Source organism: Rhinatrema bivittatum, chromosome 8, assembly GCF_901001135.1.
Source record: "Rhinatrema bivittatum chromosome 8, aRhiBiv1.1, whole genome shotgun sequence".
Lineage (NCBI taxonomy): Eukaryota > Metazoa > Chordata > Amphibia > Gymnophiona > Rhinatrematidae > Rhinatrema > Rhinatrema bivittatum.
The window spans coordinates 77954448-77979208 of NC_042622.1; the positions used below are offsets into that span (position 1 = coordinate 77954448).

Here is a 24761-nt window from a genome sequence, read left to right on the forward strand (position 1 = left end):
CCAGTCACAGCCCTGCCTGACCTGATTCTGGTGTTGGTGTTAGTCAGGTTTGAATTTTTTGGGCTAGGCTTTTTTGTTAGTTGTTTATATACCAAATTGGGGGTTTTTTCTTTTAATCCCTTAGTCCCGGTTGCCCTGCCTCCCAGGGGAGTTGAGAGGTCCTGAGGGGACTACCCTCCCCCGGTTGAGGCCGCTGCCAGGGTTGAGGACCCGGCTGAGCTAGTGGCAGCGTCAGGGGTGACACCAGGGAGCCTGGTTCACTCACCCCTGCAGGAATAAGGGCTTTTCAGTACCAGGGACAGCGTTTTTGTTTGTAAAAAAAAAAAAAAAAAAAAGTTTTTACTTTTGTTTTTGCGGCTCTCTGTTACCTGGCGTCGCCGCTCCGTTTTTGTCGGTGGGGGGGCGTCATTGGCAGGGGGGAGGTCGCCGAATTGCGCTATTTGTTTATTTTTAATTTTTTAATTTTTGTGGTAATTTTTTCGCCGCGGCCCCGTTTTCTCCCGCGTTTTCGCCGGCATGCCGCGTGCTGCACAGTGCAGGGCCTGCGGCTCGGCGCACGCGCGTCTTTCAAGGGACAGCCTTTGTTCAGCTTGCGTCCCGGGTGATGAGGGACCCTCGGCAGCGCCGCGGGGGGCTCGTTCCCGGGTCGCGCGTTCGCCGTCGCGCGGTGGTAGCTCCGCTGACAGGCCTCAGGATCTTTTCCCGGTTAGTGCGGGAGTGGCGGCCATCTTGGCCACCGGCCGGGAAATTTCGCGGGAAACAGTGGGGGCCTCTTCTTTTCCTCCTGCGCTTTCCCCACAGCGTGTCGCGGCGGGGGAGGTTCCCTCGGAGGGGCTTCGGTCCCGGGAGGTTTCCGAGAGTGATTCTTCGGATTCTGGTGATTTTTCTGAGGATTTTGCGCTGTTGCTGCGCAAAGTTCTCAAATACAAGCGCAGCAAGCGCATCCGGGGGAATGGCTCGCGTGCGGCCGACCACGGCTCCCCTCCACGGAAAAAGAAGTCCAGGAAGGGCGCGGAGATCGCCCACGGTGCGTCCCGGGGGAAGCGGCCTCCCAGGGGGGTGCCGCAGGAATCGGATCCCGAGGATTCCCCTGAGGATGATACGGAGTCCGCCGAGGAGCCCCTGATGGGGGCCGGGAAGGCAGCAGTGGATGGTACTGCACAGCCCATTGCAGAGAAAGCTGCACAGGCTGCAGAAGGGGATGACCCCAAGGTGGTGCGGCTATTCCGCAGAGAGGAACTGGCACCTCTCATCCCGGCCATTCTCCATGAATTGGGAATTGAAGCTCCTCCGGTGGTGGTCCGCCAGGAGGCGAATATGGATCCTGTTCTTCTCGGCCTCACAGGACCGGCGGTTGCCTTCCCTTTTCATTTCTCGTCCACGGATATCCTTTTCAAGGAATGGGATACTCCGGAGTTAGGTTTGAAAGTCAGCAAGGCCATGGATAAACTCTATCCTTTACCGGAGGAGGCGCTGGAGCTCCTCTGACTTCCAAAAGTGGATTCGGCGGTGTCCGCTGTCACGAAGAGGTCTACCATCCCTGTCACGGGAGCGACGGCCCTCCGGGATATTCAAGACCGAAAGTTGGAGGTACAGCTCAAAAAGATTTTTGAGGTTTCCGCCTTGGGAGTTCGAGCTGCCATTTGCACGAACTTCGCTATGCGAGCTAGTCTGCGCTGGGCCCAGGTACTGCAGGCGAATGCAGATCTCTCTCCGGAGGAGGCTTCCCAAGCAGATAGGTTGGAAGCAGCTATCGCATATGGGGCCGATGCGCTCCATGATCTTCTACGCACTTCAGCTAGATCCATGGTGGCAGCGGTGTCGGCACGCCGCCTCCTTTGGCTGCGCAACTGGGCGGCGGATGGTTTGTCCAAGGCTCACCTCGGGGCATTGCCCTTCAAAGGGAAATTGCTGTTTGGTAAGGAATTAGATGACTTGATGGTTTCCCTGGGTGAGAACCGAGCGTTTAGGCTGCCAGAGGATAGGACCCGGTCGCGCTCTTCGTTTTCTGGCAGAGCCCGTTTCCGGGGTCCCCGGAAGTCCAGGCCGCAAAGATCCACCGGACCTTCGTACAGGCCGGCCTCTTCTCGAAACACTCACTGGCAGCACTCCTTTCGGGGCAAACGCTTTGGCAGGCAAGGAGGAGTCCCGTCGGGTACGGGTTCCAAACCTTCGCAATGAAGTTCGGCCGGCCCATTCCTCGTCGCGCCCTCAGCACGCTATCCCAAACGTGGGGGCGCGTCTATCCTTATTTCTCGAGGTATGGGCCAGCATGACGTCGGATCAGTGGGTCCTCGACGTGATAAGACACGGTTACGAGTTAGATTTTGCTCACATCTCAGCGGACAAGTTCCTGGTCTCGCCTTGCAAGGATCCCAAGAAGAAGGCGGCAGTGCTAGACACCATCCGAAGACTAGAAAGCTTGGGGGCCATCTCTCCAGTTCCGGCCGATCAGTACGGCAAGGGCCGGTACTCCATTTACTTCATAGTTCCCAAGAAGGACGGCACTTTCTGACCCATACTGGATCTGAAAGGAGTCAACAGATGTCTTCGGGTCCCTCACTTCAAGATGGAAACCATTCGTTCGGTGATCGCGTCAGTGCGGCCAGGCGAATTCCTTGCGTCACTAGATCTCACAGAAGCATACCTTCATGTGGGCATCCAGCCAGCCTTCCAGCGGTTTCTGCGGTTTTGCATTCTGGGCAGACACTTCCAGTTCCGGGCTCTTCCGTTCGGCCTGGCGACAGCGCCTCGGACATTCACGAAAGTGATGGTGGTAGTGGCGGCGCACTTACGTCTGGAAGGCCTACTGGTTCACCCTTACCTCGACGACTGGCTGATTCGGGCGAAGTCAGAGAGCCTGTGTCGGCAAGCGGTATCCAGGGTGCTACAATTCTTGCAGTCCCTCGGCTGGGTGGTCAACTACAACAAGAGTCATCTGGAACCCACTCAGTCCTTGGAGTACCTTGGAGCCGTTTTCGACACAAAACGGGGCAGAGTGATTCTCTCTCAGGATCGGATATGCAAACTACAGTCTCAGGTACAACGACTTTTGTCTCAACACCGTCTGCGAGTCTGCGATTACCTGACAGTTCTCGGATCTATGGCCTCAACGCTGGCGTTAGTCCCTTGGGCGTTCGCTCACCTGCGGCCACTGCAGTCTTCATTGTTGTCCCGCTGGAAACCGATCTCAGAGGAATATTATCTTCCACTGCCTCTCGAGAATCAGGTGCGCTCCAGCCTGGGCTGGTGGCTGGATTCCAAACATCTCTCCTGTGGAGTATCTCTTCTTCTTCCCAACTGGACAGTGGTGACCACGGATGCCAGTCTTTCCGGTTGGGGTGCAGTTTGCCAAGAGAAATCGGTTCAGGGTCTGTGGTCAGAAGATCAGACCCGGTGGTCTATCAACCGCCTAGAGTTCAGGGCGGTCCGTCTGGCATTGCAAGCTTTTCTACCCCTTGTACGAGGAAAGGCAATCCGAGTATTGTCGGACAACGCTACCACCGTGGCTTACATCAATCGCCAGGGAGGGACGAAAAGTCCTCAAGTAGCGGAGGAAGCATGTTCCTTGATGGCCTGGGCAGAGCGGCATCTCAGCGATCTCGCTGCGTCTCACATAGCAGGAGCCGACAATGTCCAGGCGGACTTCCTCAGCCGACACCACCTGGATCCCGGAGAGTGGGAGCTAGCGGAAGAAGCGTTTCTTCTCATTTGCAGGACTTGGGGAACGCCCCACATGGATCTCATGGCCACGTGGAACAACGCAAAGGCTCCGAGATTTTTCAGTCGACGCCGAGAAAGAGGAGCAGAAGGGGTCGACGCGTTAGCACTTCCCTGGCCGGCGAAGGTGCTACTGTATGTGTTCCCACCATGGCCCATGATCGGCAAGATACTGCGGCGCATAGAATTGCACCCGTCCAACGTGATCATGGTGGCGCCGGAGTGGCTGCGCCGTCCGTGGTTTGCGGACCTGGTCCAGTTGTCTGTGGCGGCACCCCTTCGTCTACAGGGGTTTCCGGGGCTCCTTCGTCAGGGTCCCGTCTATTTGGAGGATGCGGATCACTACTGTCTCGCGGCATGGCTTTTGAGAGGTATCGGTTGAAGCAAAAAGGTTACTCGGACGCGGTAGTTGCCACGTTGCTGAGATCCAGAAAACAATCCACGTCTCTGGCTTATGTTCGAGTCTGGGTAGTCTTTGAGGAGTGGTGCGTGGAGCGGGGTCTTAGTCCCACTTCCGCTGCTATTCCCGATATTTTGGCTTTTCTCCAGGCTGGGCTGGCCAAAGGCTTAGCGTGCAGTTCCCTACGGGTCCAAGTCGCGGCGCTTGGTTGTTTGCGTGGTAAGATTCGGGGAGTCTCCCTGGCTCTCCACCCGGATATCTCCCGTTTCCTTCGGGGGGCGAAACACCTCCGTCCTCCTTTGCGGCTCCCTTGTCCTTCTTGGAACCTCAACTGGGTGCTCTCGTCCTTATGCTCAGCTCCTTTTGAGCCTCTGAAGCATTCTACGATCAAATATCTCACGTTAAAGACTGTATTCCTGGTAGCCATTGCTTCGGCTCGCCGGATTTCTGAGTTGCAAGCTCTATCCTGCAGAGAGCCCTTTTTGCGCTTTTCCGATTCAGGGGTTTCCTTGCGGACCGTTCCCTCTTTCTTGCCTAAGGTCGTATCAGCTTTTCATTTGAATCAATCGATTGAACTTCCCGCTTTCGCGGTTGGTGATTCTTCCAACCCGAAGTTGAGGGATTTGAGAAAACTAGATGTGCGAAGGTCTCTTCTTCGCTATCTAGAAGTCACAAATTCTTTTCGTTTAACGGATCATCTGTTTGTGTTGACGTCGGGTCCGAAGAAAGGTTCTGCGGCGTCCCGCACAACGATCGCCCGTTGGCTCAAGGAGGCCATTGGTTCCGCGTACATTCTGCGCGGTAAAACACCGCCAGTGGGTCTTCGAGCTCATTCGACAAGATCTCATGCGGCGTCCTGGGCGGAATCTTCTCAGGTTTCGCCTCAAGAGATTTGCAGGGCGGCTACCTGGAAATCGTTGCATACCTTCATTAAACATTACCGATTGGATGTTCAAGCTACTGATGCTGGGGGATTTGGAGAGAGGGTACTCCGAGCGGGACTCTCTGCTTCCCACCCTCGATAACTTAGCTCTGGTACATCCCAGGTGTCCTGGACTGATCCTGGTACGTACAGGGAAAGGAAAATTAGTTTCTTACCTGATAATTTTCGTTCCTGTAGTACCAAGGATCAGTCCAGGATCCCGCCCGCAGTGTGGCGCTATAGTAATGGAGAGTCCGCTAATTGTTGTTTTTTAATACGCTGACCCCTTCTTTTGTTCGCTCTCCCGGTTGGAGAGTCTGTTTTCCTGTAGGGGTGTTGGAGTTATTTTACTTAGTAAGTTTCTATGGTTAGCTATGTTGGCTTTTGGATTTTTCTACTTTGACATTACGTATGACTGAGGGGCTGTGACTGGCACAGGGGCTTATATATGGCTCCGCCCACAAGTTTTAATCTGTCTCCATCTACTGGTGCGGAGTCACAACCCAGGTGTCCTGGACTGATCCTTGGTACTACAGGAACGAAAATTATCAGGTAAGAAACTAATTTTCCTTTGGGTGACCTTAGAGAGCTCCGCCACCTAGTGGCACGGACGTACCCCAGACAGCATGGCTAATTCATCTGCTATCTACAGAAAACACCGCTTACGGTAAGCAAACTTGCTTTTCTCTCCAATAATAAACATTTTTAAAGTTTTTGAAATTATTTCTCAATTTGAATGTATATGTTCAGTGCTTTGTATTAGAAATACTGAGTTGTTCCTGAGTAGTGGCGATAACGTCACCAAGGAAAACTGCTAGCAAGGGGACATAACCCACTTGTCGTGACTGTACTGGTGTAGCAGGATTCATGGAAAGAAAATTAACAGGTTAAAATGTCTTCTTTTCTATAGGCCTCTGTGTCTTGCATGATTTAAATATATCCTTTTCTTTTAGAAAAAGTAGTGAGGAACTCAAGCAGCAGAATTCGGAGCTGGCAGAAAAACTTAGTGCTCTTGTGTCTGAGAACAATGGCATGAAACGGGAAATTGAAGATTTGCGCAAGAAACTAGAAATGGCTGAACTTATGATCCAACAGGTAGAGTGGAGCTTCATAGCACTAAGTGGAGTGTCGGGGAGTTTCTTTGCTTTCTGGAAGACAGGTGACTTTAGGCCTAGGGCTGTGCAGTAGCAAGATACTGTAGGAAGGTGAATTAAGGTAGGTCATGGCATTTTGGAGACAGGTGAGGGCAGGGCTGTGGTTAGTGAGAAGCCATGTGGTGTTGCAAAAGTAGGTGGGAGGATTGTGTTGGTAGCTTAACGGCTGCCAGGATGATCTAAGAATAAGATATAGGCCGTGTCAAAAGTGAGGGACCTCATGCCATACAGACTGGTTAGGGTGGAGTGTGGCAGTAATGAGGGAACTTGTGCTCTGGAGACATAACGGTGGGGCTTTGGTGAGGGACCTCGTGATATTTTGGGGACTTATGGTGAAATATTTTGTTTGGCTGACAGATTTCAAATCACTCAGGAATTATGGATACAAACCAACAACTGCAGGTTGCACTGGAAGAGCGGGCACATTTAGAGAGACAAGTCACTCAGGTAAGATTCCAGGGTTTGGGACTCAGAAATGATTACACCTGGACCTGAGGCATAGGTCAGATACATTTTGGCACTGAACTTTAGGCTAGGAGATTGCATCTTTAAATGGATTTATAGATATATAAGTGAAAAGAGGAAGCCCAGATGGAGAATAGTAAGCACTAAATGGGAGAATGGTTCAGTGAAGAAGAGAAACAGAAGAAAGCAGATTTGTGGAACAAATACTTGTGCTCGGTATTGACACTAGAAAGAAAGGATAATGGACCAAATTCAAGAACTTAATGGGCTGTGGGGTGAATGTATTGTCGTTTGCTGAAGAAGGTAGTATTCGAGGCGTGGGCACAATTAACAGTAAACAAGGCAATGGGACTTGATGGAGGTATATCCCAGAATATTGAAGGAGCGAAAGGAGTTGCTGACTGTATCCTTTATCACTTGAACCAGAGGTTTCAAAACACTGCAAAAGAGAAGATGTAGCACCAGTTCACAAGAATGTGAACTGGTGAAAGGAGAAAGAAGCAGAAAACTACAGATCTAATAGTTTGACCTCAGTGGTGGGAAAGTAATAAAAACAATATTGAAGGACAGGATAGTATAGTACCTTTGTCAGTTGGTTACAGGTTCATAGTCAACATAGTTTCACAAAAAGAAAATCTTGCCAAACTGATTTTTTTTTAATAATAGATCATGGAGTGCAGTTGATGTGACCTCTGAATTTTAGTAAAGCCTTTGACACTTCCACATACAAGACTGCGGAACAAGCTAGTTAGTCTGAGAGCTGGAAGAAAAATTATAAGCTGGGTGAGAAGTTGGTTGAGCAACCGGACACAGAAAATGGTGGTCAATGGGGGTACACTCTGATGAAGGGGAAGTGACCAATGGAATGCCACAGGGCTCAGTGCTATGCCTACTCCTTTTCAGTGACTTTGCAGAATGGTTAGTAGGGAAGGTATACTTGTTTCCAGATAGTATGAACATTTACAAGAGTAGACATGACAAAGGAAGTAGATCAGATGAAAGATTTTAAAAAATTGGAAGAATGGTCAAAGGTATGGCAGCTATAACTGGAAAAAAAATATTCATGAAATTGGGTTGCAGAAGTCCCAAGGGTCAAATATCATTTTGGAAGGAAAGAACTGATACTCACCAAATAAGAGCGAGACCTGGCAAGGGAACATCTCTGATGATCTCAAGATAGCCACTCAGTGTGAAGCAGTTGCAAAGGCAAAAATAGTATACTTGGGTGTATAAAGAGAGTGATCACTAGTAAATGAAGGGAAGTGGTATTAACTTTGTACAGGTTTCTTGTGAGATCCTTCCTTGTGTGCAGTTCTGGATATCACTTTAACAAAAGGGCATTGAGAAGGTAGAAGCAATTCAAAGAAGGGCCATCAAAACAATGTATGGGACTGCACTATAAGCCACACACAGAATGAGAGGGAGCTAAAAACATACTCTCTAGAAGAAAGAGGGGAAAGGGCAATTCCCTGTATGCACCCGATCAGTCCAGACTCCTGGGTTTTGCCTCCCTTCCGGCAGATGGAGATAGAGAAAGTTTTGCTGACACTGCCACATAACCCGAGGTGCTACCTGCAGTCCATCAGTATTTCTCTGTCTCCAGCAGATGGTAGAGGTGCAAAGCCTGCAGTCTGTCTAGTAAAAAAAAAAGTGTAAAGTTTTGATTTTTCTGAGATTGCCTCCCAGGGGGGTGGTAGGTCCTGATGGGGCCATCTCACCTGGTTTTTGAGGTGGACTAGCAAGGAGTTGGGGACCCTTAATTGCTCTGTCCTTTATCGCACAGGGTTGAAAGCTGGTGGTTCCAGTTCCCTCACCCTTCGGAGGACAGACAAAGCCTGCTGCTTTTCTTTATGTTTCAGGGAAGTGATTTCTTATTCTTATTCTTCTGCTTTGCACTGGTAAAGTTAAAAAAAAAAAAAAAAAATTTAAAAAAAGGTGAGGGCAGTGTGGAAATCGTCATGGTGATATTGGGGAGGCAGCATGAATGTGGGAGACTTGCTGGAGCATTGGTGGAGGTAGGGGACCCCTTCCAGGTCAGCGCAGGAATGGCGGCCATTTTGTCCACCTTCGCAGGCCACAAAGGGGGAGGGGGATTTCTCTCCTCTACTGTCCCCAGCTGACAGGAACCCTGGGGGAGGTCAGGAGACTCAGGGGTTGCATTCAGGAGAGGAAGAGGACCTCCTGGTGCAGGCTTCAGACGATTCCTTTACTTTTTCTTCACACTTGGTCCTGTTGCTTCACCGGGCTTATATGGCCAGAAAGTCCGCAGGGCGGCACAGGGCCAAGCTTGGAGCTTCGGTAGATTCCCGGCCAGGGAAGAGGTCCAGACCCTCTCGAACTGTGGGGGCTACAAGGGTTTGGCAAGTCCTACAGAAGCCCGCAATGGCGAGCAAGGCAGATAACTTCTCTGAGGTTTCAGAGGATGAAGACCCACAGGCTCAGGATCCCCAGGACTCAGATCAGGCTCTTGTGGACCGGGACTTGGAAAGAGGCTTGGGGAACGCCCCAGCTGTGGAAGGGGATGATCCACAGAGAGGAGTTGAGTCCCCTGATTCCCCAGGTTTTGGAGGAATTGGGAATAAAGGTTCTATGAGAGGAGCCAGATCAGGAAGAGGTAGACCTGGTCATGGATGGCCTACGAGGACCAGTGAAAGATTTTCCTTTCCATAAGTCAGTCAAAAAGTTGTTTTTTAGGTCGTGGGATACTCCAGAGACTGGCTTAAAGGTTAGCAGAATGATGGATAAATTATATTTCCTAGCGTGTAGCAGATGGACTCAAAACAAGTGGGTATAGCGTGCTCGTGCTAGCAGTTGGAGACGGATCTGATGTCAGCACGGGTACATATACTCCCGCAGGAAGTGCAGCAATTCAGTAATTTCTGTCTCCACAGCAGTTTGGAGCTACCTCATGCTCGCTGAGCGTGTTTCCAAATTCTAAACGACTAAATTCATAGAAGACACCTACCTGAAGCCGAGTCCCACACTCCTGCGGTGATACCAGATGGTCCCTCCCCCAGTTGAGTTTCCCGAGGCGATTTCCATGGTCCCCTCGGAAGTAAGAGCCTCGGTCCGGTGGCCGACTCGCGGCAGGGACCTAGCCCCCGAGTGAGAAGGACTCGGGCGCGGCATAGAGGCAGCCTCGGTCCCGGCGTGGACTTGGCCCCCGAGCGAGACGAGTTCGGGCGCGGCCGAGAGACAGCGGGTGCAGTTCCTCGAGCGCGGCGGTGATGGTACTCACCCTCTCCCCCCGCAGCCAGAGACTGCTCGGGTCGCAACCGGGAATCGCCGAAGACAAGGTAAGGTGTACATCTTTACTTGTTTACAGTTTGACTTCCCTGTTAAAATGTAATTTCCAAGCTTAACCTGTTTACTGTAAACCGACATGATGTCCACAACTAATGCCAGTATATAAAAATGTTTAAATAAATAAATAAATAAATAAATAAATAAATAAATTTGTTGGTCTCCGAGGAAGCGAGGATTAGCAGAGCCTGCCTATGGGGCAATCCGCCAAAGAGGTCGCCATTTTGCCTGCCTGGTTCGTCACCGCACAATAGGCACCTGTTGCTACGCGCACGCTGATAGGCGCACGTTACCAAGCGCACGTTGATAGGCGCCCGCTGCTAAGCACACGTTGGTAGGCGCCCGGGGCTAAGCGAACGTCCATAGGTGCCCGTTGCTAAGCGCACGTCCATAGGCGTTCGTGGCTAAGCGCACGTTCATAGGCGCCCGTTGCTGAGCGCACATTCATAGGCGCCCGTTGATAAGCGCCCGCTGATAGGCGCACGTTCATAGGCGCCCGCTGATAGGCGTAGGTTCCTGGGCGCACGTAGATAAGCGGATATTGGTAGGCACACATCTTTCGCAAAGATTACGGAGCGCAGACTCCAGCCGAGTTAACAGACGAAATGGAGCGTAAGAGAGCCCATGCATCAGCAGAGCCGGCACCTCCAGCATCAGGCATAAGCCTCTGCTCGGCATGCAACCTCAGTGCCACGCAACCAGACGTTTCACGTTTCCTGACAGGAGTCAAACACATTCGCCCGCCACTGAAGTGGCCAGTGCCCCTGTGGAACCTCAACCTAGTTTTGGAATTCCTAGCGGGACCCGCTTTCAGACCCCTTCGAGGCCTGTCCATCCATTTGTTAACCTTGAAGATGGTGTTCCTGCTGGCCGTATGCTCAGCACGTCGCATCTCAGAGCTACAAGCACTGTCCTGCCGTGATCCGTTTCTCAGAATCACTCAAGAGGCTATCCATCTTCGCACGGTTCCTTCCTTCTTACCCAAAGTAGTCTCTCACTTCCACCTCAACCAAACCATATCCTTGCCTACCACGGAAGGTTTGAAGAAGTCGGAGGAAGGCCGAATACTACGCCATCTCGACATCGGCAGGCTACTGTCCAGATACCTGGAAGTGTCAGAAGCAGTACGAAAGACGGACCACCTGTTCGTCCTTCACAGCGGGAAGAAGCAAGGGGAAGCGGCCTCACGGGCAACCATCGCCCGCTGGATCAAAGAAGTTATCAAGGCAGCCTACGTAGAGGCAGGAAAACCACCACCTCTACGGGTCAAGGCTCACTCTACCAGAGCGCAATCGGCCTCTTGGGCAGAAACTAAGATGCTGTTGCCTGCAGAGATATGTAAAGCGGCGACGTGGTCCTCCCTCCATACCTTCTCCAGATTCTACCGTCTGGACGTCCAGGCCAGAGAGGACACAGCATTTGCGAGGGCAATCCTGAACGAACCTCGGGCAGCCTCCCGCCCAGTCTGGGAGTAGCTTTTGTACATCCCACTTGTTTTGAGTCCATCTGCTACACGCTAGGAAATGTAGAGATTACTTACCTGATAATCTCGTTTTCCTTAGTGTATGCAGATGGACTCGGCATCCCGCCCGGCTGCCGGCATACATGGGGATTCACTGTCTCACGGTAAGCCATGTTTTCTTATAATAGGGCATCCACCCTGCCAGGTGTCTACGCCTTCCGGTTGAGAACGCTGGTGGTCTCCAGCTACCATCAATTGGACAGGGTAATCCTGTTCATTTAATCGATCAGTCAGTTACACATATATCCATAAAGCTTTGCAAGGAAGATTACTGAATTGCTGCACTTCCTGTGGGGGTATATGTACCTGTGCTGACGTCAGATCCGTCTCCAACTGCTAGCACGAGCACGCTATACCCACTTGTTTTGAGTCCATCTGCATACACTAAGGAAAACGAGATTATCAGGTATGTAATCTCTACATTCTTTGCTTGAGGACATGTTTGAGCTCCTGGAGTCCAGAAGGTAGATGCCTCAGTTTCGGCGGTCACGAAGAAAACAACAATTCCAGTAGCAGGTACTGCTGCCTTAAAGGACCTTCAGGATAGGAAGCTTGAAGTTCACCTCAAGAAGATTTTTTTTTTTAACTGTCTGCCCTTGGCATACTTGAGGTGTGCAGCAGTTTTATGCTGAGGGTGGGTCTTCGCTGGGTGCAGCAGTTGCAGGTGGACAAGTCCATATCTGACTTAGAGGCGGAGCAGCTGGAGGCTGTGGTTGCCTATGGAGCCGATGTGTTATATGACCTCTTTAGGACTTCTTCCAGAATGATGATGTCAGCGCTATCAACGGGGAGACTCCTCTGGTTGAGGAACTGGTCGGTGGATGTGTCATCAAGTCTCAGGAGCATTACCATTTCTTTATTTATTTATTTAATTAACAGATTTTATATACCGATGGTCGTTGGGAACATCACATCGGTTGACAAGAAACAAAAGCAGCAACAGGCTTTACAATGAACACAGAACTAATGAATAAAGAAGGGGGGGGCGAGGGGGCATGAACTTGGAAGGGAAATTATGTTACAGAAGAGATTGTTACAAAAGGGATACTGTTACAAAAAAAAAAGATAATTTAAGGGAAGATAATTTAAGGGAAAGCTGCTCTTTGGTCAGGACTTGGAGGAGTTGATTAAATATCTGGGGGAAAATAAGGGTGATAAATTGCCCAAGGATAAACTGAAAGGGGAAGGGTCTTTTCCATCGTGTTCTCGTTTCAGAGGAAATAAGCATTTTCGTCCGAACAGGGCTGCAAGTGTTGTCCAACAGGTGCGGCAGTGAAACATCCCGCAAAAAGGCCGCAATATCTGAATTGGCAATAACAGAATTACCCTGATATAAGTATTCATAGAAGAGAAGAAAACGCTGTCTAATGTCCTCATTAGAGGTAAGCGTTTGACCCTGTTCATCTTTTATTTTGGTGATAAGATTCTACATTCGCTTCGCCCTCAACTTATTTGAAAGTAATTTCCCGGCCCTATTTCCCCCCTCAAAATAAGATTGTTCGGTCCGCTCAGGATTATACGCTATTTTAATGCTGCAATCTGGGACCAGCAGCACTCTATTTCCTCTAAGCAGACATTAGAGGGGGTGCGCTTATGTTGCTGCTCTAACGTCAACAAATGGTCAATGAGCGTCTTCCTCAACTGCCTCTCTGATTTCTTAACATGGGAGGCTCTGGCTATAAGTGACTCTCGTATCACAGCTTTCAGACAATCCCAAACAATGATGGGCGAAATATTGTCAGTTCAGTGTCCTGCGGCAGTCAAAAAAGCAAACAGAATGTTGGGAATTATTAGAAAGGGAATGGTGAATAAAATGGAAAATGTCATAATGCCTCTGTATCGCTCCATGGTGAGACCGCACCTTGAATACTGTGTACAATTCTGGTCGCCGCATCTCAAAAAAGATATAATTGCGATGGAGAAGGTACAGAGAAGGGCTACCAAAATGATAAGGGGAATGGAACAGCTCCTCTGAGGAAAGACTAAAGAGGTTAGGACTTTTCAGCTTGGAGAAGAGATGGCTGAGGGGGGATATGATAGAGATGTTTAAAATTATGAGAGGTCTAGAACGGGTAGATGTGAATCGGTTATTTACTCTTTCGGATAGTAGAAAGACTAGGGGGCACTCCATGAAGTTAGCATGGGGCACATTTAAAACTAATCTGAGAGAGTTCTTTTTTACTCAACGCACAATTAAATTCTGGAATTTGTTGCCAGAGTATGTGGTTAGTGCAGTTAGTATAGCGGTGTTTAAAAAAAGGATTGAATAAGTTCTTGGAGGAGAAGTCCATTACCTGCTATTAAGTTCATTTAGAGAATAGCCACTGCCATTAGCAATGGTTACATGGAATAGACTTAGTTTTTGGGTACTTGCCAGGTTCTTATGGCCTGGATTGGCCACTGTGGAAACAGGATGCTGGGCTTGATGGACCCTTGGTCTGACCCAGAATGGCATTTTCTTATGTTCTTATTGGTGTTGGTATTGTTGTCATCTTGGCTTGGGTACTTATCAATACTGATGGACTGCAGGTGGCACCTTGGGTTATGTGGCAGTGTCAGCAAAACTTTCTCTGTCTCCATCTGCTGGAAGGGAGACAAAACCCAGGATTCTGGACTGATATGTGGTACTATAGGAACAAAATTAGCAGGTAAGAACCAATTTTCCTGTATTGATATTACTTTGAAAAGTGTTATAACAAATTATTAAACTAAATTAAAATATTCAAATATCTAGTAGGCTTCAAAAAGGTACCAGAAGGAAACATTTCCAGTAGAATGAGAAGCTCAAAAAAGAAGTCATTATGTGAAGCTGAAGGAAGGGAAGCTCAAAAGTAAAGTGAGATAATACATTTTCTTTGAGAGGGTGATGGACACCTGCAACAGACTTCTACCAGCTAAGAGTAAAAAAAAGTGGCAGACGTCAAGCATGCATGGGATAGACACAAAGGGACCTTCTGTGGTAATTTGGCGATAGCGGCTTGGGAAACACCCAGAAGGAATAAGGCAGGCTCTGGCTCTTTTCCTTTATGCACAATTTCTTTATAGTGAAAGAAAAGTCAAACAAATAAATGCACCTCACCTTAAGTTCAGGTAGCAAACAGACATAACACATAGCAGGTCTTTGCATAGAATGGGTTCTTGTTTGCTTCCCAGGGCCTCTCTAACCCTTCTAGGCCCTGAGTTCTTGCACACTGGGGAGGGGCTCCTCCCTTCACCCAGGATTCCTTGTTTTCCTGGATCTTATGGAAGATGGAGCAAGACAGTTGAGCCTGGTCCCTTAAGATAGTCTGAGGGAGTTTCCTGTAGATTCCTTCACACTTTCTTTATCCTCCATCAGACCAATCCATACGAATGGGTTTTTCTTGTCTACCAGAAGATGAAAACAGAAAATTAAAGCTTCATTATACCGTTGGTACTTAAGACACTGTGTCACCTGCAGTTTCTCAATATTCTCTGACTCCAGGAGATGGCAGAGGAGTCCATCCTGCAGCTGGAGTGTTCCCTTGGGTTGAGTAGGGTTAAGCAGAGAGGGTTGGTGGCAGTTAGTGAGCTTGCACTCTGTCAGGGAGGAGAATCTGATGGCCAGTGGGCTGGCTCCCTCATTCCCAGTCCTCTTCTCCCACTCTTTCAAGACCTCGCTACCTACCTGGAATCGGAAGTCGTCTTTACAGGAAAGCAAGCCATACTTTTTTTATGTTTTAATTTGGGTTCACCTTTAAAAAGATTAAATAAAGAAAAAGAATGCAGCTTGAAGCAGTGTGTGGAATCAGCCAGGGTAGGCTGCAGGAAGGGGGTTTTACCGGCAGTCCTTCCAGTGGTGCTAGGCTGAAAAGATACTGTAGAAATCGTAGAGGGAGAAATTTACTGTGGTTCAGGTCAGTGCTCTGCTTTTCCTTGTGCTGTGGGGAACATTGCTGATTCGAGTGACTGCGAGAAGTGGCGCTCCACATGTAGAGACCGCCGTGCTAAGGTCCTAGCTTCTGGGGTTTATTTGACCTGCGTCTATGGTGGGAAGGGCTCCTGACTGGGGATATTGGAACTCAAGAAACAGCAGACTGTTCCCAAGGCAGGCTCGAGGAATGAAGCTGGTAGGGCTGCAATAGTGAACATTTTGATTTCTCCTGCGCTGCAGAGATTTTCATAGGAGGCCTGCACAGATCCTCCAGAGTAGTCCCCATGGCAGGTGACATCTGTGTAGCATTTTTTGTCAGGAGAGGCTTCTGGTGAGCAAGATATGGAGGAACCATTTTTACCCAAATTTGTGATTTTAATGCATAAAGCCTTTTTAGTTAAGAAAGGGGTCTCTACCGGGGTGGGGGGGTCCAGTGACACCCATTTCATCACATCACAAGAAGAGAGAGGTTCAGATGGATCTCTGCTGGGATCTAGACTTGGGGGGTCTTGGAGGGAGAATTGCTGGAGGAGCTCCCTGAGGAGTTCCTGGAGGATGGGGATCAGGAAGCTCGAGAGGGTGAGCTTCCTGTTGCAGAAGGGGATGATCCAAAGGTGGTTCACTTTTTTTTTTAAGAGGGACGAATTGTCAGCCATGATTACCCAGGTTCTGGTAGAGCTGGGTATTATACAAAAGAAGGTGGAGCCGGTAGAGGAAGGAAAGGATCTGATCATAGAGAGGCTTAGGGGTCCTGCCAGGACCTTTTCCTTTTGTCGGACAGCTAAGGCTCTGGTGTTCAAGGAGTTGGGACACACTGGAAGCTGCTCTTAAGGTTGGCAAGGCCAAGATGAAGCTCTTGTTTCCTTCTGGAAGAGGATTTACAGCTGTTGAAGATGCCGAGGGTGGATTCCTTGGTGTTGGTAGTCACTAAGACAACCACTAATCCAGTCAAGGGTTGTGGAGTCCTTAAAAGATCTAAGAATCGAAAGATGGAAGGAGTTTTGAAGTTTCCTCCTTTGCTCTCAGAGTGGCAATCTATAGTAGTTATAGTGTGAGTGTGTTTGTGCTGGGCGTAGCAGGTTCTGGTGGCGGACTCGGAGGAGACGATTTCAGAAAAGGAGGTGGAATATCTGGAGGCTGCTTTGATCTTTATTGCTGATGTACTCTGTGATTTGCTTCACACAGTGGCAAGAAATTTGATGTCAGCAGTTTTGGCTAGATGGCTTCTCTGGCTCCGCAGCTGGGCAACAGATGTGTGGTCCAAGTCCCAGTTGGGTAATATTCCCTTTAGGGGAAAGTTGCTCTTCATGGAGAATTTGGAGAAGTTGTTTAAGTATCTGGGAGAGTCCAAATCTCAGAGTACCCATGGATAAGCCTAAGGGAAGTCATAAGTCTTTTCCTAGTAGGCAAAGGTTTTGGGAGGCCAGGCACTATCGTTTGGGAAGAAGTACATCTTCACAGCTTCACTATTTGATGAAATCCTAGCCCTTTTGGAGAGTTTGTATGAATTCTAGAGAGTCTGTGGAGTCTAGAATGGGAGGGCTCGAAACTTTTCAAGGAAGGTCAGTCGGTCCATTCCTCAGTTGAGCAAATCGGGGCAGATTATCCCTCTTTTTCTGAGGACTGGGCCAAGATTATGATAGACCAGTGGGTCCTTTCCATTGTAAAAGATGGTTACACCTTAGTTTTTGCTCGTCCACTGCCTGGGGAATTCATGGTCTCTGTGCCTTTCAGGGAAAAAAGGGAAGCGGTGAGATCCACACTGGAGCGTTTTCTCCTTTTGGCTGCAGTAGTACTAGTCACAGAAGAGGAAAGAAGTCAGGGTCATTATTCCATTTATTTTGTGATGTCTAAGAAAGAAGGCACATTTTATCCCACCCTGGATTTAAAGAAGATGATTGCTGCAGTAAAGAGTACCTCATTTCTGCATGGAGTGTCTACAATCGATTATCACAGGGGTCAGAAAAGGAGAATATCTGGTATTGTTAAATCTTAGAGAGGCTTATCTACTCATTCTTATTTAGAGAGATTATCAGCAGTATCTCTGGTTTGCGGTTCTGGGGATACATTTCCAGTTTCAGTTCCTTGCACATTTTTCAAGGTAATGGTGATAGTGGCAGTGGCTCTTTGCAGAGAGGCATCATGGTGCATCCTTGGACAATTGGCTGATTCAGCAAAGTCAGAGATTGAATGCCATCACTTCATGCACAGAGTGATTTTTCTGTTGTAAAGCCTAGGTTGGGTGGTCAGTTTTGCTAAAAGCAAACTAGAGCCTTCTCAGAGCCTAGAGTATTTGGGCGCCCAGTTTAAGACAAGCACAGGAAAGATGTTTCTTATAGAGGAAAGAAGTCTGAAACTTCAGAATCAAGTTCAGCAGCTGCTGCAGTCATCACTGCCCTGGACCTAGGATTATTTGCAGGCTCTGGGATCTGTGGCATATATATTGGATCTAGTTTCTTGGGCAGCAGCTTATATGAAACTGCTGTAGAAGGCTCTTCTATCACGTTGGGATCCTTAGTTGCAGGACTATGAGGTTAGATTTCCCTTCCTACGGGAAGCCAGATTGAGTCTTTGGCGGCTTTCACTCAGCAATTTGCCCAGGGGTGCAGAGTTAGAGATTCTGCATTGGGTAACAGTGAGCATGGATGCTGTCGGGGGCGGATGATGCAAGGCATTGGTCTTGGTTGGAGGTGACCTAGTCCATCGATCACTTGAAAACAAGGGCAATCTGGAGAGCCTTGACTTTTTTTCTGCCTCAAGTCAGCAGTCAGGCAGTGAGGAAATGCAATGACACTAGCATTTGTAAATAGGCAGGAGAGAGCCAAGAGTCTGGTGGTGTCACTGGAGGTGGTTAATTTTCTGTTGGGCGAAATGCTTTTAAGCTTGCTGCTGGCTTCTTATATTGCTGGGGTGAAGATTGTACAGATGAATTTCATAAGCAGAAACACACTAGATCCCAGGGAGTGGGAGCTGGCAACGGAAGTGTTTGATCTTATCCGGTTCTAGTGGGGAGCCCCACTTGTGAATTTGATGGCAACAGGTCGGAATGCCAAGGTACCAAGAGTCTTCAGTCACAGGAGAGAAGCAGAGTCTGAAGGTTTGGATGCCTTTTTGCAGCCATGGCCTCCGGAGTTCTGCTTTGTGTTCCCCCTTGGGCCATTGATAGGTCAAATAGTGAGATACATCAAGATCTGCTGATTTCTAGCAGCACTGGATTGGCCAATAAGGCCGTGATTTGCATACTTGATTAGACTCAGTTTAGAAGGGCCATTAGTCTTTATCACATTTCCAATCTTATACATCAGGGTCCAATTCTCTTGGATCAGGTAGATCACTTTTGTCTCATGGCTTGGCTCGTGAGAGGAGGTGATTGAGGATTAAGGGCTATTCCAAGGAAGTGATTTTGATATTGCTTCAGGCCAGAAAGACTTTGACTTCCTTGGCGTATGTTCAGGTCTGAAAGGTGTTTGAGGCCTGGTGTCAGGAATCGAGTTTGTCTCCATTTCACGCTTCCATTTTGGTGATCCTTTTTTTTTTTTACAGGTGGGTGTGCAGAAGGGTTTAGCTCCAAATTCTCTGAGGGTGCAATAGCAGTATTATCTAGCCTTGTATCCAGATGTGATTAATTTCTTGAAGGCGGTGAAACATATGAAACTGCTGGTTCAGAGATTGGTCCCATCCTGAAACTTGAACCTGGTTCTGAAGGTCTTGTGCAAGCTTCCTTTTGGGCCTATAAAGAGAGCATCTTTAAAAGATCTTATACGTTCGGCAGGTATCTTTGGTGGCTATATGTTCAGCAAGATGATTTTCAGAACTTTAGGCCTTGTCTTGTTTGGACGGTTCCCTCCTTTTTGCCCAAGATGGTGTCTGTCTTTCATCTGAATCAGTCTGTGGAGCTGCAGGTATTTAGGAGGATGAATTTGGAGGCTACTGCACAGTCTCAGGAGATACATCTTCTGGATGTCCACAGGATTGTTCTGAGGTATCTGAAGATTGGAAATAGTTTTAGGAGATCAGGCTACCTTTTAGTTTTGTTTGTTGGCCGCAAAAAAGGGGAAAAGACCTCTAAGGCCTCAATTGTTAGATGGATTAAGGAAGTGATTGCATACATTTACAAAAGTATTCAGGTTCTGCAGGGCCTGAAGACCCATTCCACTAGGACCCAGGTAGCTTCATGAGCCAAGTGTCAGTTGGCATCCCTACAGGATATTTGTGGGATGGAAACTTGGTCTTCGCTACACACTTTTTCCAAGCATCACAGATTGGATGTCTATGCCTTAGGTGTTTTCAAGTTTTGTGGTGGGCATTTTATGCATAAGACTTGCAGGTTCCCTCCCAGTTTTGGGTGGCTTTAGTTCATCTCATCCATATGGATTGGTCTGGTGGACAGTAAGGAAGGAAAAATTGGTTCTTACTTGCTAATTTTCTTTCCTTGAGTCCTAACCAGACCAGTCCAGAATATCGCCCATTGCTTTGCCGAAGACTGCTCTTTCTGTGTATATATGTTGGTATTGGGCCTGGCATTCAGCAACTCCTCAATGAAGGGTTTCAGTCCTCTGTTTACTAAGGTTTGATTCTTTCCCCCTGCTCATTATGGGGAAGTTGGTTTAACTTTGTTACAGGGTAGCTGGGAGACTGCAGCTGGCACAGTGTCTTAAGTACAAAGGGATAAAGTGAAGCTTTTATTCTCTGTCTCCATCTGCTAAGGGAGAAAAAACCACAGACTGGTCTGGTTAGAAAAGAATATTAGCAGGTAAGAACCAATTCTTCCTTAGTTATGAAGGGAGGGAGAAGATCACAGATCAAGTAATGCCTGTGGCAGCACAATAGGCAGATACAAATGAGCATACTGAGAGGATCAATTGGTCCTTTTCAGCTGACATGTTCGGTTTCTGTTCAGTGTATAAAAGCTTCTTAGAAAGCTGGGTCTAAATCATGGACTTTGTGAAATGCCAGTGTTTCAGTCATAGCTACCGGACTTTGTATGGTGTGAGGATTACTGCCTGGTTACCTTTGGTGCATTATAGTAAATCAGTGATCATTTCTCTGACTTCCTGAACAGTTATCGGAATCACTTGATCAGCTTCGTGCAGAGAGAGATCAGTATGTGGAGAAACTGAAAGATGAGGGCAGCATCTGGCAAGCAAGAGTCCAGCAGCTCTCTGAGCAGGTGAGGATGATGGACGCCAGGTTGAGCAAATGACAGATGGGTTGGGAGTGCATTTGGATAGGGCTTGAAAGGATATTGTCAAGATGAGGGGAGAGCTGCCAACTAGGCAGAGGGAAAGTAATGGTATACTGAATGCGTTTTCTGAATTTTTCATATCTGGCTGTTTTTCTGACTCAGCAGAAGACAGTTTTATGATTCTTTAGTTTAACATTCTGCCCTTCTTCTGATTGAACAGGTCCAAATGCTTACCCAGGAGAAAGAGACAAATCGAGCACAAGTTCAGCAGTTGGAAATGAGCATTGCAGAGCTTTTAAGCCAATCAGGTCAGAGCATGTTCAGAGAGGATTGTTTGTTTATTTAATGGTCTTTTATAAAGCTAATGCAAATTTAAAAATCTGTTCTAAGTGGAGTATGTCCATAGTATAGTTGCGTTTAAAAAAGGTTTGGACATGTTTGTGGAGGAAAAGTCCATAAACCATTATTAAGTTGGAGTTGAAGAAATCCTCTGCTTATACCAGGGGTAAGCAGCTTTGAACCTATCTACCCATCTACCCCTTGGGATCCTGCCAGGTACCTATGATCTGGATTGGCCACTGTTGGAAACAGGATACTGGGCTTGATGGACCTTTGGTCTGACCCAGTATGTCAAGTCTTATGTTCTTATAGATCCTCCAAAAAAGATTTTGTCTACATAAAGAATTAAATAATAAAATACATATCACATAAATCAAATTAAAATCATAATTCATAAAACATTTTAAACAATATTCTTAGGATATCTGTGCATCATGGCAGTTCCCTCCCCCTGGTGTATTTCAGAAAGCCATCTGTAGTACGAGAGGATCAAGATATTACTGATGTGGATAAGATATTAGTATTCCTCAGCTCTTCAGTAAACAGGTGTCTTGATCTTTCTTCCAGCAGCCCTGCCAAAGGATTCAGATCTGCACATTCCTAAGAGCCCAAGTGAGACAGAGCTGACACTACAGAGGGATGTCCAGAACCTACGGCAGGAGCTAGAGGAACTGCATTCCCAATATGAGGCCCAAGTGCAGGATAACAAGCAGCTGAGTCGCCTGAACCAGGAGCAGGAGGAGCGACTGCTGGAGCTGGAGAAGGCAGCTCAGCGTTACAGAGAGGAGGCTGTGGACAGAGAACAGATCTTGGAGAATATACAAAGTGATAAGACCACTATTAGCCGAGCCTTAAGCCAGAACCGTGAACTAAAGGAGCAGCTGGCCGAATTACAGAATGGATTTGTCCGGCTGGTACGTGCTTCTCTAAATGCTTTGTATCCATGTTTGAAAGCTTTTGAAACTGCACTAGTGTCTTTGCTGGGAGAGGTTATTGACCATTGCACAAAATTCCATTGATAGGATAGAATGCAATGTGATGGTTTCTCTGACTGTCCCTAGTAAGAGCTTATCCCCCTAATGTTTGTACCATGAGGGAATTCCTCTTAACCTCTCAGTCCATGTATCTGTCTTGAGAGCAGCCCTACAGGTCCCCTATCTGTCTATTATTTGGCCTCACCTATGGTGTATGTATTTTCATGGGCAGCAAGATTTTTTTCTTTGATTCATTCTAACTCTTTGTGTTTTGAGTAGACAAATGAGAATATGGAGCTGCTGAATGCCTTGCAGTCTGAGCAGCATGTGAAGAAAGAGCTGGCCAAGAGATTGGGGCAATTGCAGGAGAATGTAGTGGAGCTGACGGAGAAGGTGAGTGGGCAGACACCTTTACAAGTCTCTTGGAGAGAGAGGTATAAAGGGGTTTCATGGGAGAGAGTGTCACAGGATATGATCATCCCTGTTAGATGTATGCTGGGTTACTAGAGGGAAGAAAGGCTTGCTGAATGTTTTAGTTTATTCTCTTTAGTTGGACATGAAAACCCAAGATGCAAAGGGCCTACAAGAACAGCGAGATGAGTATTATGGACATTTGCAGCAATACACCTCTGCATACCAACATCTGGCCAGTGAGAAGGAAGAGCTACAGAAGCAGTACTTGCTGCAGGTGCAACTGATGGACCGGCTGCAACATGAAGAGGTGCAGGGCAAAGTTAGTGTAGAGATGCACCTGAAAGAGCTCATTCAAACCAAGGTAACTTCACTGCTTGTATTGGCTTTCATATCCCCTTTGCTGATATTTACAGATGGTGTGAATGGAATTCTATAGTTCTGTGACAGATATCCTCGATATGTATGTTCTTACAAAGGTTGTGGAAGTTACTTTAACATTAATGGAATCATTCTTGCATACTTGAAACCAGGTACCCAAGCACATGTGGAAAGAGGGCTTATGTTTTCAGAAGCAGAGGGCAATGCTGTATAAGCAAAAACTCCCATTTCATGTACTTTTTTTTGAGGCTTAAAAAATCTTTATGATGGATTACAGAGGTTTCATTTTGAAGTATTCAAGTGTGTTGTCAATTAGGCGTATATCTTGATGGAATGACGTTATTTGGTGGTTATAACTGATATATCCAGTACATACGGAAAATAGAAAAAGAACAACCTTATGCTACTGTCTTTTATGTCCCTGCCATATGACTTCTTGAGTTGTCTTGAAGTCATCTTGTTTATACAGCTGGCCAACATCACCTTTTGTCCACTGCAAGAGTGGATCCCAGGCCATTGCACACTCAATATTTTCTCTTACTAATAAAGTGAGCATTTCCATGGGGAATATACACCATATTACCATCATTGGTTTGTTCAGTGATTCCTACTCAGTCACTATTCCCTGTACGCATCCAGATCAGTCCAGACCCCTGGGTTTTGCCTCCCCTCCAGCAGATGGAAACAGAGAAGTTTTAACGGACTCATCGTATACCCCTGAGGTGCCACCTAGAGTCTGTCAGTATTTCTCTGTCTCCAGCAGATGGTGGAGGTGCAATCCCTAGAGTCTGGTTTTACTTATTTGGTTTACTTGCTTTAGGTTTTGGGTTAGAGTTCAGGTTGGATCCTTAATTTTCTGGCAATTTTGATTTAAAAAAAAAAAAGAAATTTTAAGAGTGAAGGAATAGGAGAAGAAAGGCAACAAGTTCCTTCAGGCCTCCCAGGGGGTTGGCAGGTCCTGGTGGGACCATCCCCCCTGGTATTCGAGGCAAAAGAGCAGAGGGTTGAAGACCTGGGGACTGCTAGATCCTGAGGGTGATACCGGGGAGCCCGGCTCACTCACCCGCGGTAGGCAGGTCTGCAAAGCCTGAAGAGGAAAAAAAAATACCTGCAAAAGGTAAAAGTTGTTTTTCTTGCTGTTGACCGGCTCAGCGTTCTCTCCAGCTCTTCCCTGCCTGTCTTACTGGCGCGCTTCGGCTCACGTGAAGGCTGCTGCCCTCCCGTTCTATTTTTGGTGCACGACTTACCTCAGCTGTTCGGGGATAAATTTAGCCCGCGGTCATGCATCATGGTGCGGCCTGCTCTACTTGTGGCAGCGCGCGCTCCCGCCTCTCTAGGGCTGACATTTGTGCCGACTGCGTCTCGGGAGGAGAAGGGACTTCGGGGAGGTCAGCAGAGGGGAATCCCCATGGCAACAGCAGTTCTTCACGGCACCAGGAGCCTGGGACAGCTCATGAAACCTCCGTTCCCTGTACGTACCGGATCAGTCCAGACTCCTGGGTTTTGCCTCCGCACCAGCAGATGGCAACAGAGCAAGATTTGACTGGCTCTGCCATATACACCAAGGTGCCACTCACAGTCAGCCAGTAATACTCTGTCTCCAGCAGAGTCCGGGTGCAACACTCAGTTTGATTCTTAAAAAAAAAAGAAGAAATAGGGTAGAATTAGTTTAGTGTTTTGGTTAGATAAATTAAGTTCTTTGTTCAAAAAAACCCCCCAAAAAACCTAATACTAAACGGAAAAAGGAGAGCAACCGACTAACGGTCTTAGCCTCCCAGGGGGTTGGTAGGTCCTGAGGGGACCATCCCCCCTGGTTTTGCAGGTGGCTGTGGCTAAGGGTCGAGGGCCCTATCTATGCCTTTTGGGCAGCCCAGCTTGAGATGATACCGGGGAGCCCGGATCACTCACCCCAGCCAGACCGCTTCAGGAACCATCAGTGGACAGCGAAGCAGGTTAGACTGCACTTACTGCAAAAAAAAAAAAAGTTTTTCTGTAGCGGGTCTCTCTCTTTGCTTTTTTGTCGTGGTGGACGGTCTTTTGTGTCCTAACCCCCCTCTCCCCTCGTTTATTTGGCGCGATTGGTATTTTTTAAA

At 47.8% G+C, this 24761-nt stretch overlaps 1 protein-coding gene across 4 annotated transcripts in view; it reads left to right on the plus strand.

Moving 5' to 3' along the window:
* GOLGA2 (golgin A2) overlaps positions 1-24761 on the plus strand; it is a 128970-nt gene that overhangs the window by 52189 nt on the left and 52020 nt on the right. For 3 of the 4 annotated variants that reach the window (XM_029611637.1, XM_029611639.1, XM_029611640.1), the window contains 7 exons: positions 5996-6137; positions 6554-6643; positions 20441-20548; positions 20784-20871; positions 21470-21816; positions 22156-22269; positions 22427-22651. In XM_029611637.1, coding sequence (XP_029467497.1) covers positions 5996-6137; positions 6554-6643; positions 20441-20548; positions 20784-20871; positions 21470-21816; positions 22156-22269; positions 22427-22651 — 1114 coding nt within the window. The remainder of the gene's footprint in view (positions 1-5995; positions 6138-6553; positions 6644-20440; positions 20549-20783; positions 20872-21469; positions 21817-22155; positions 22270-22426; positions 22652-24761) is intronic. The other variant, XM_029611638.1, reaches the window with a different exon arrangement.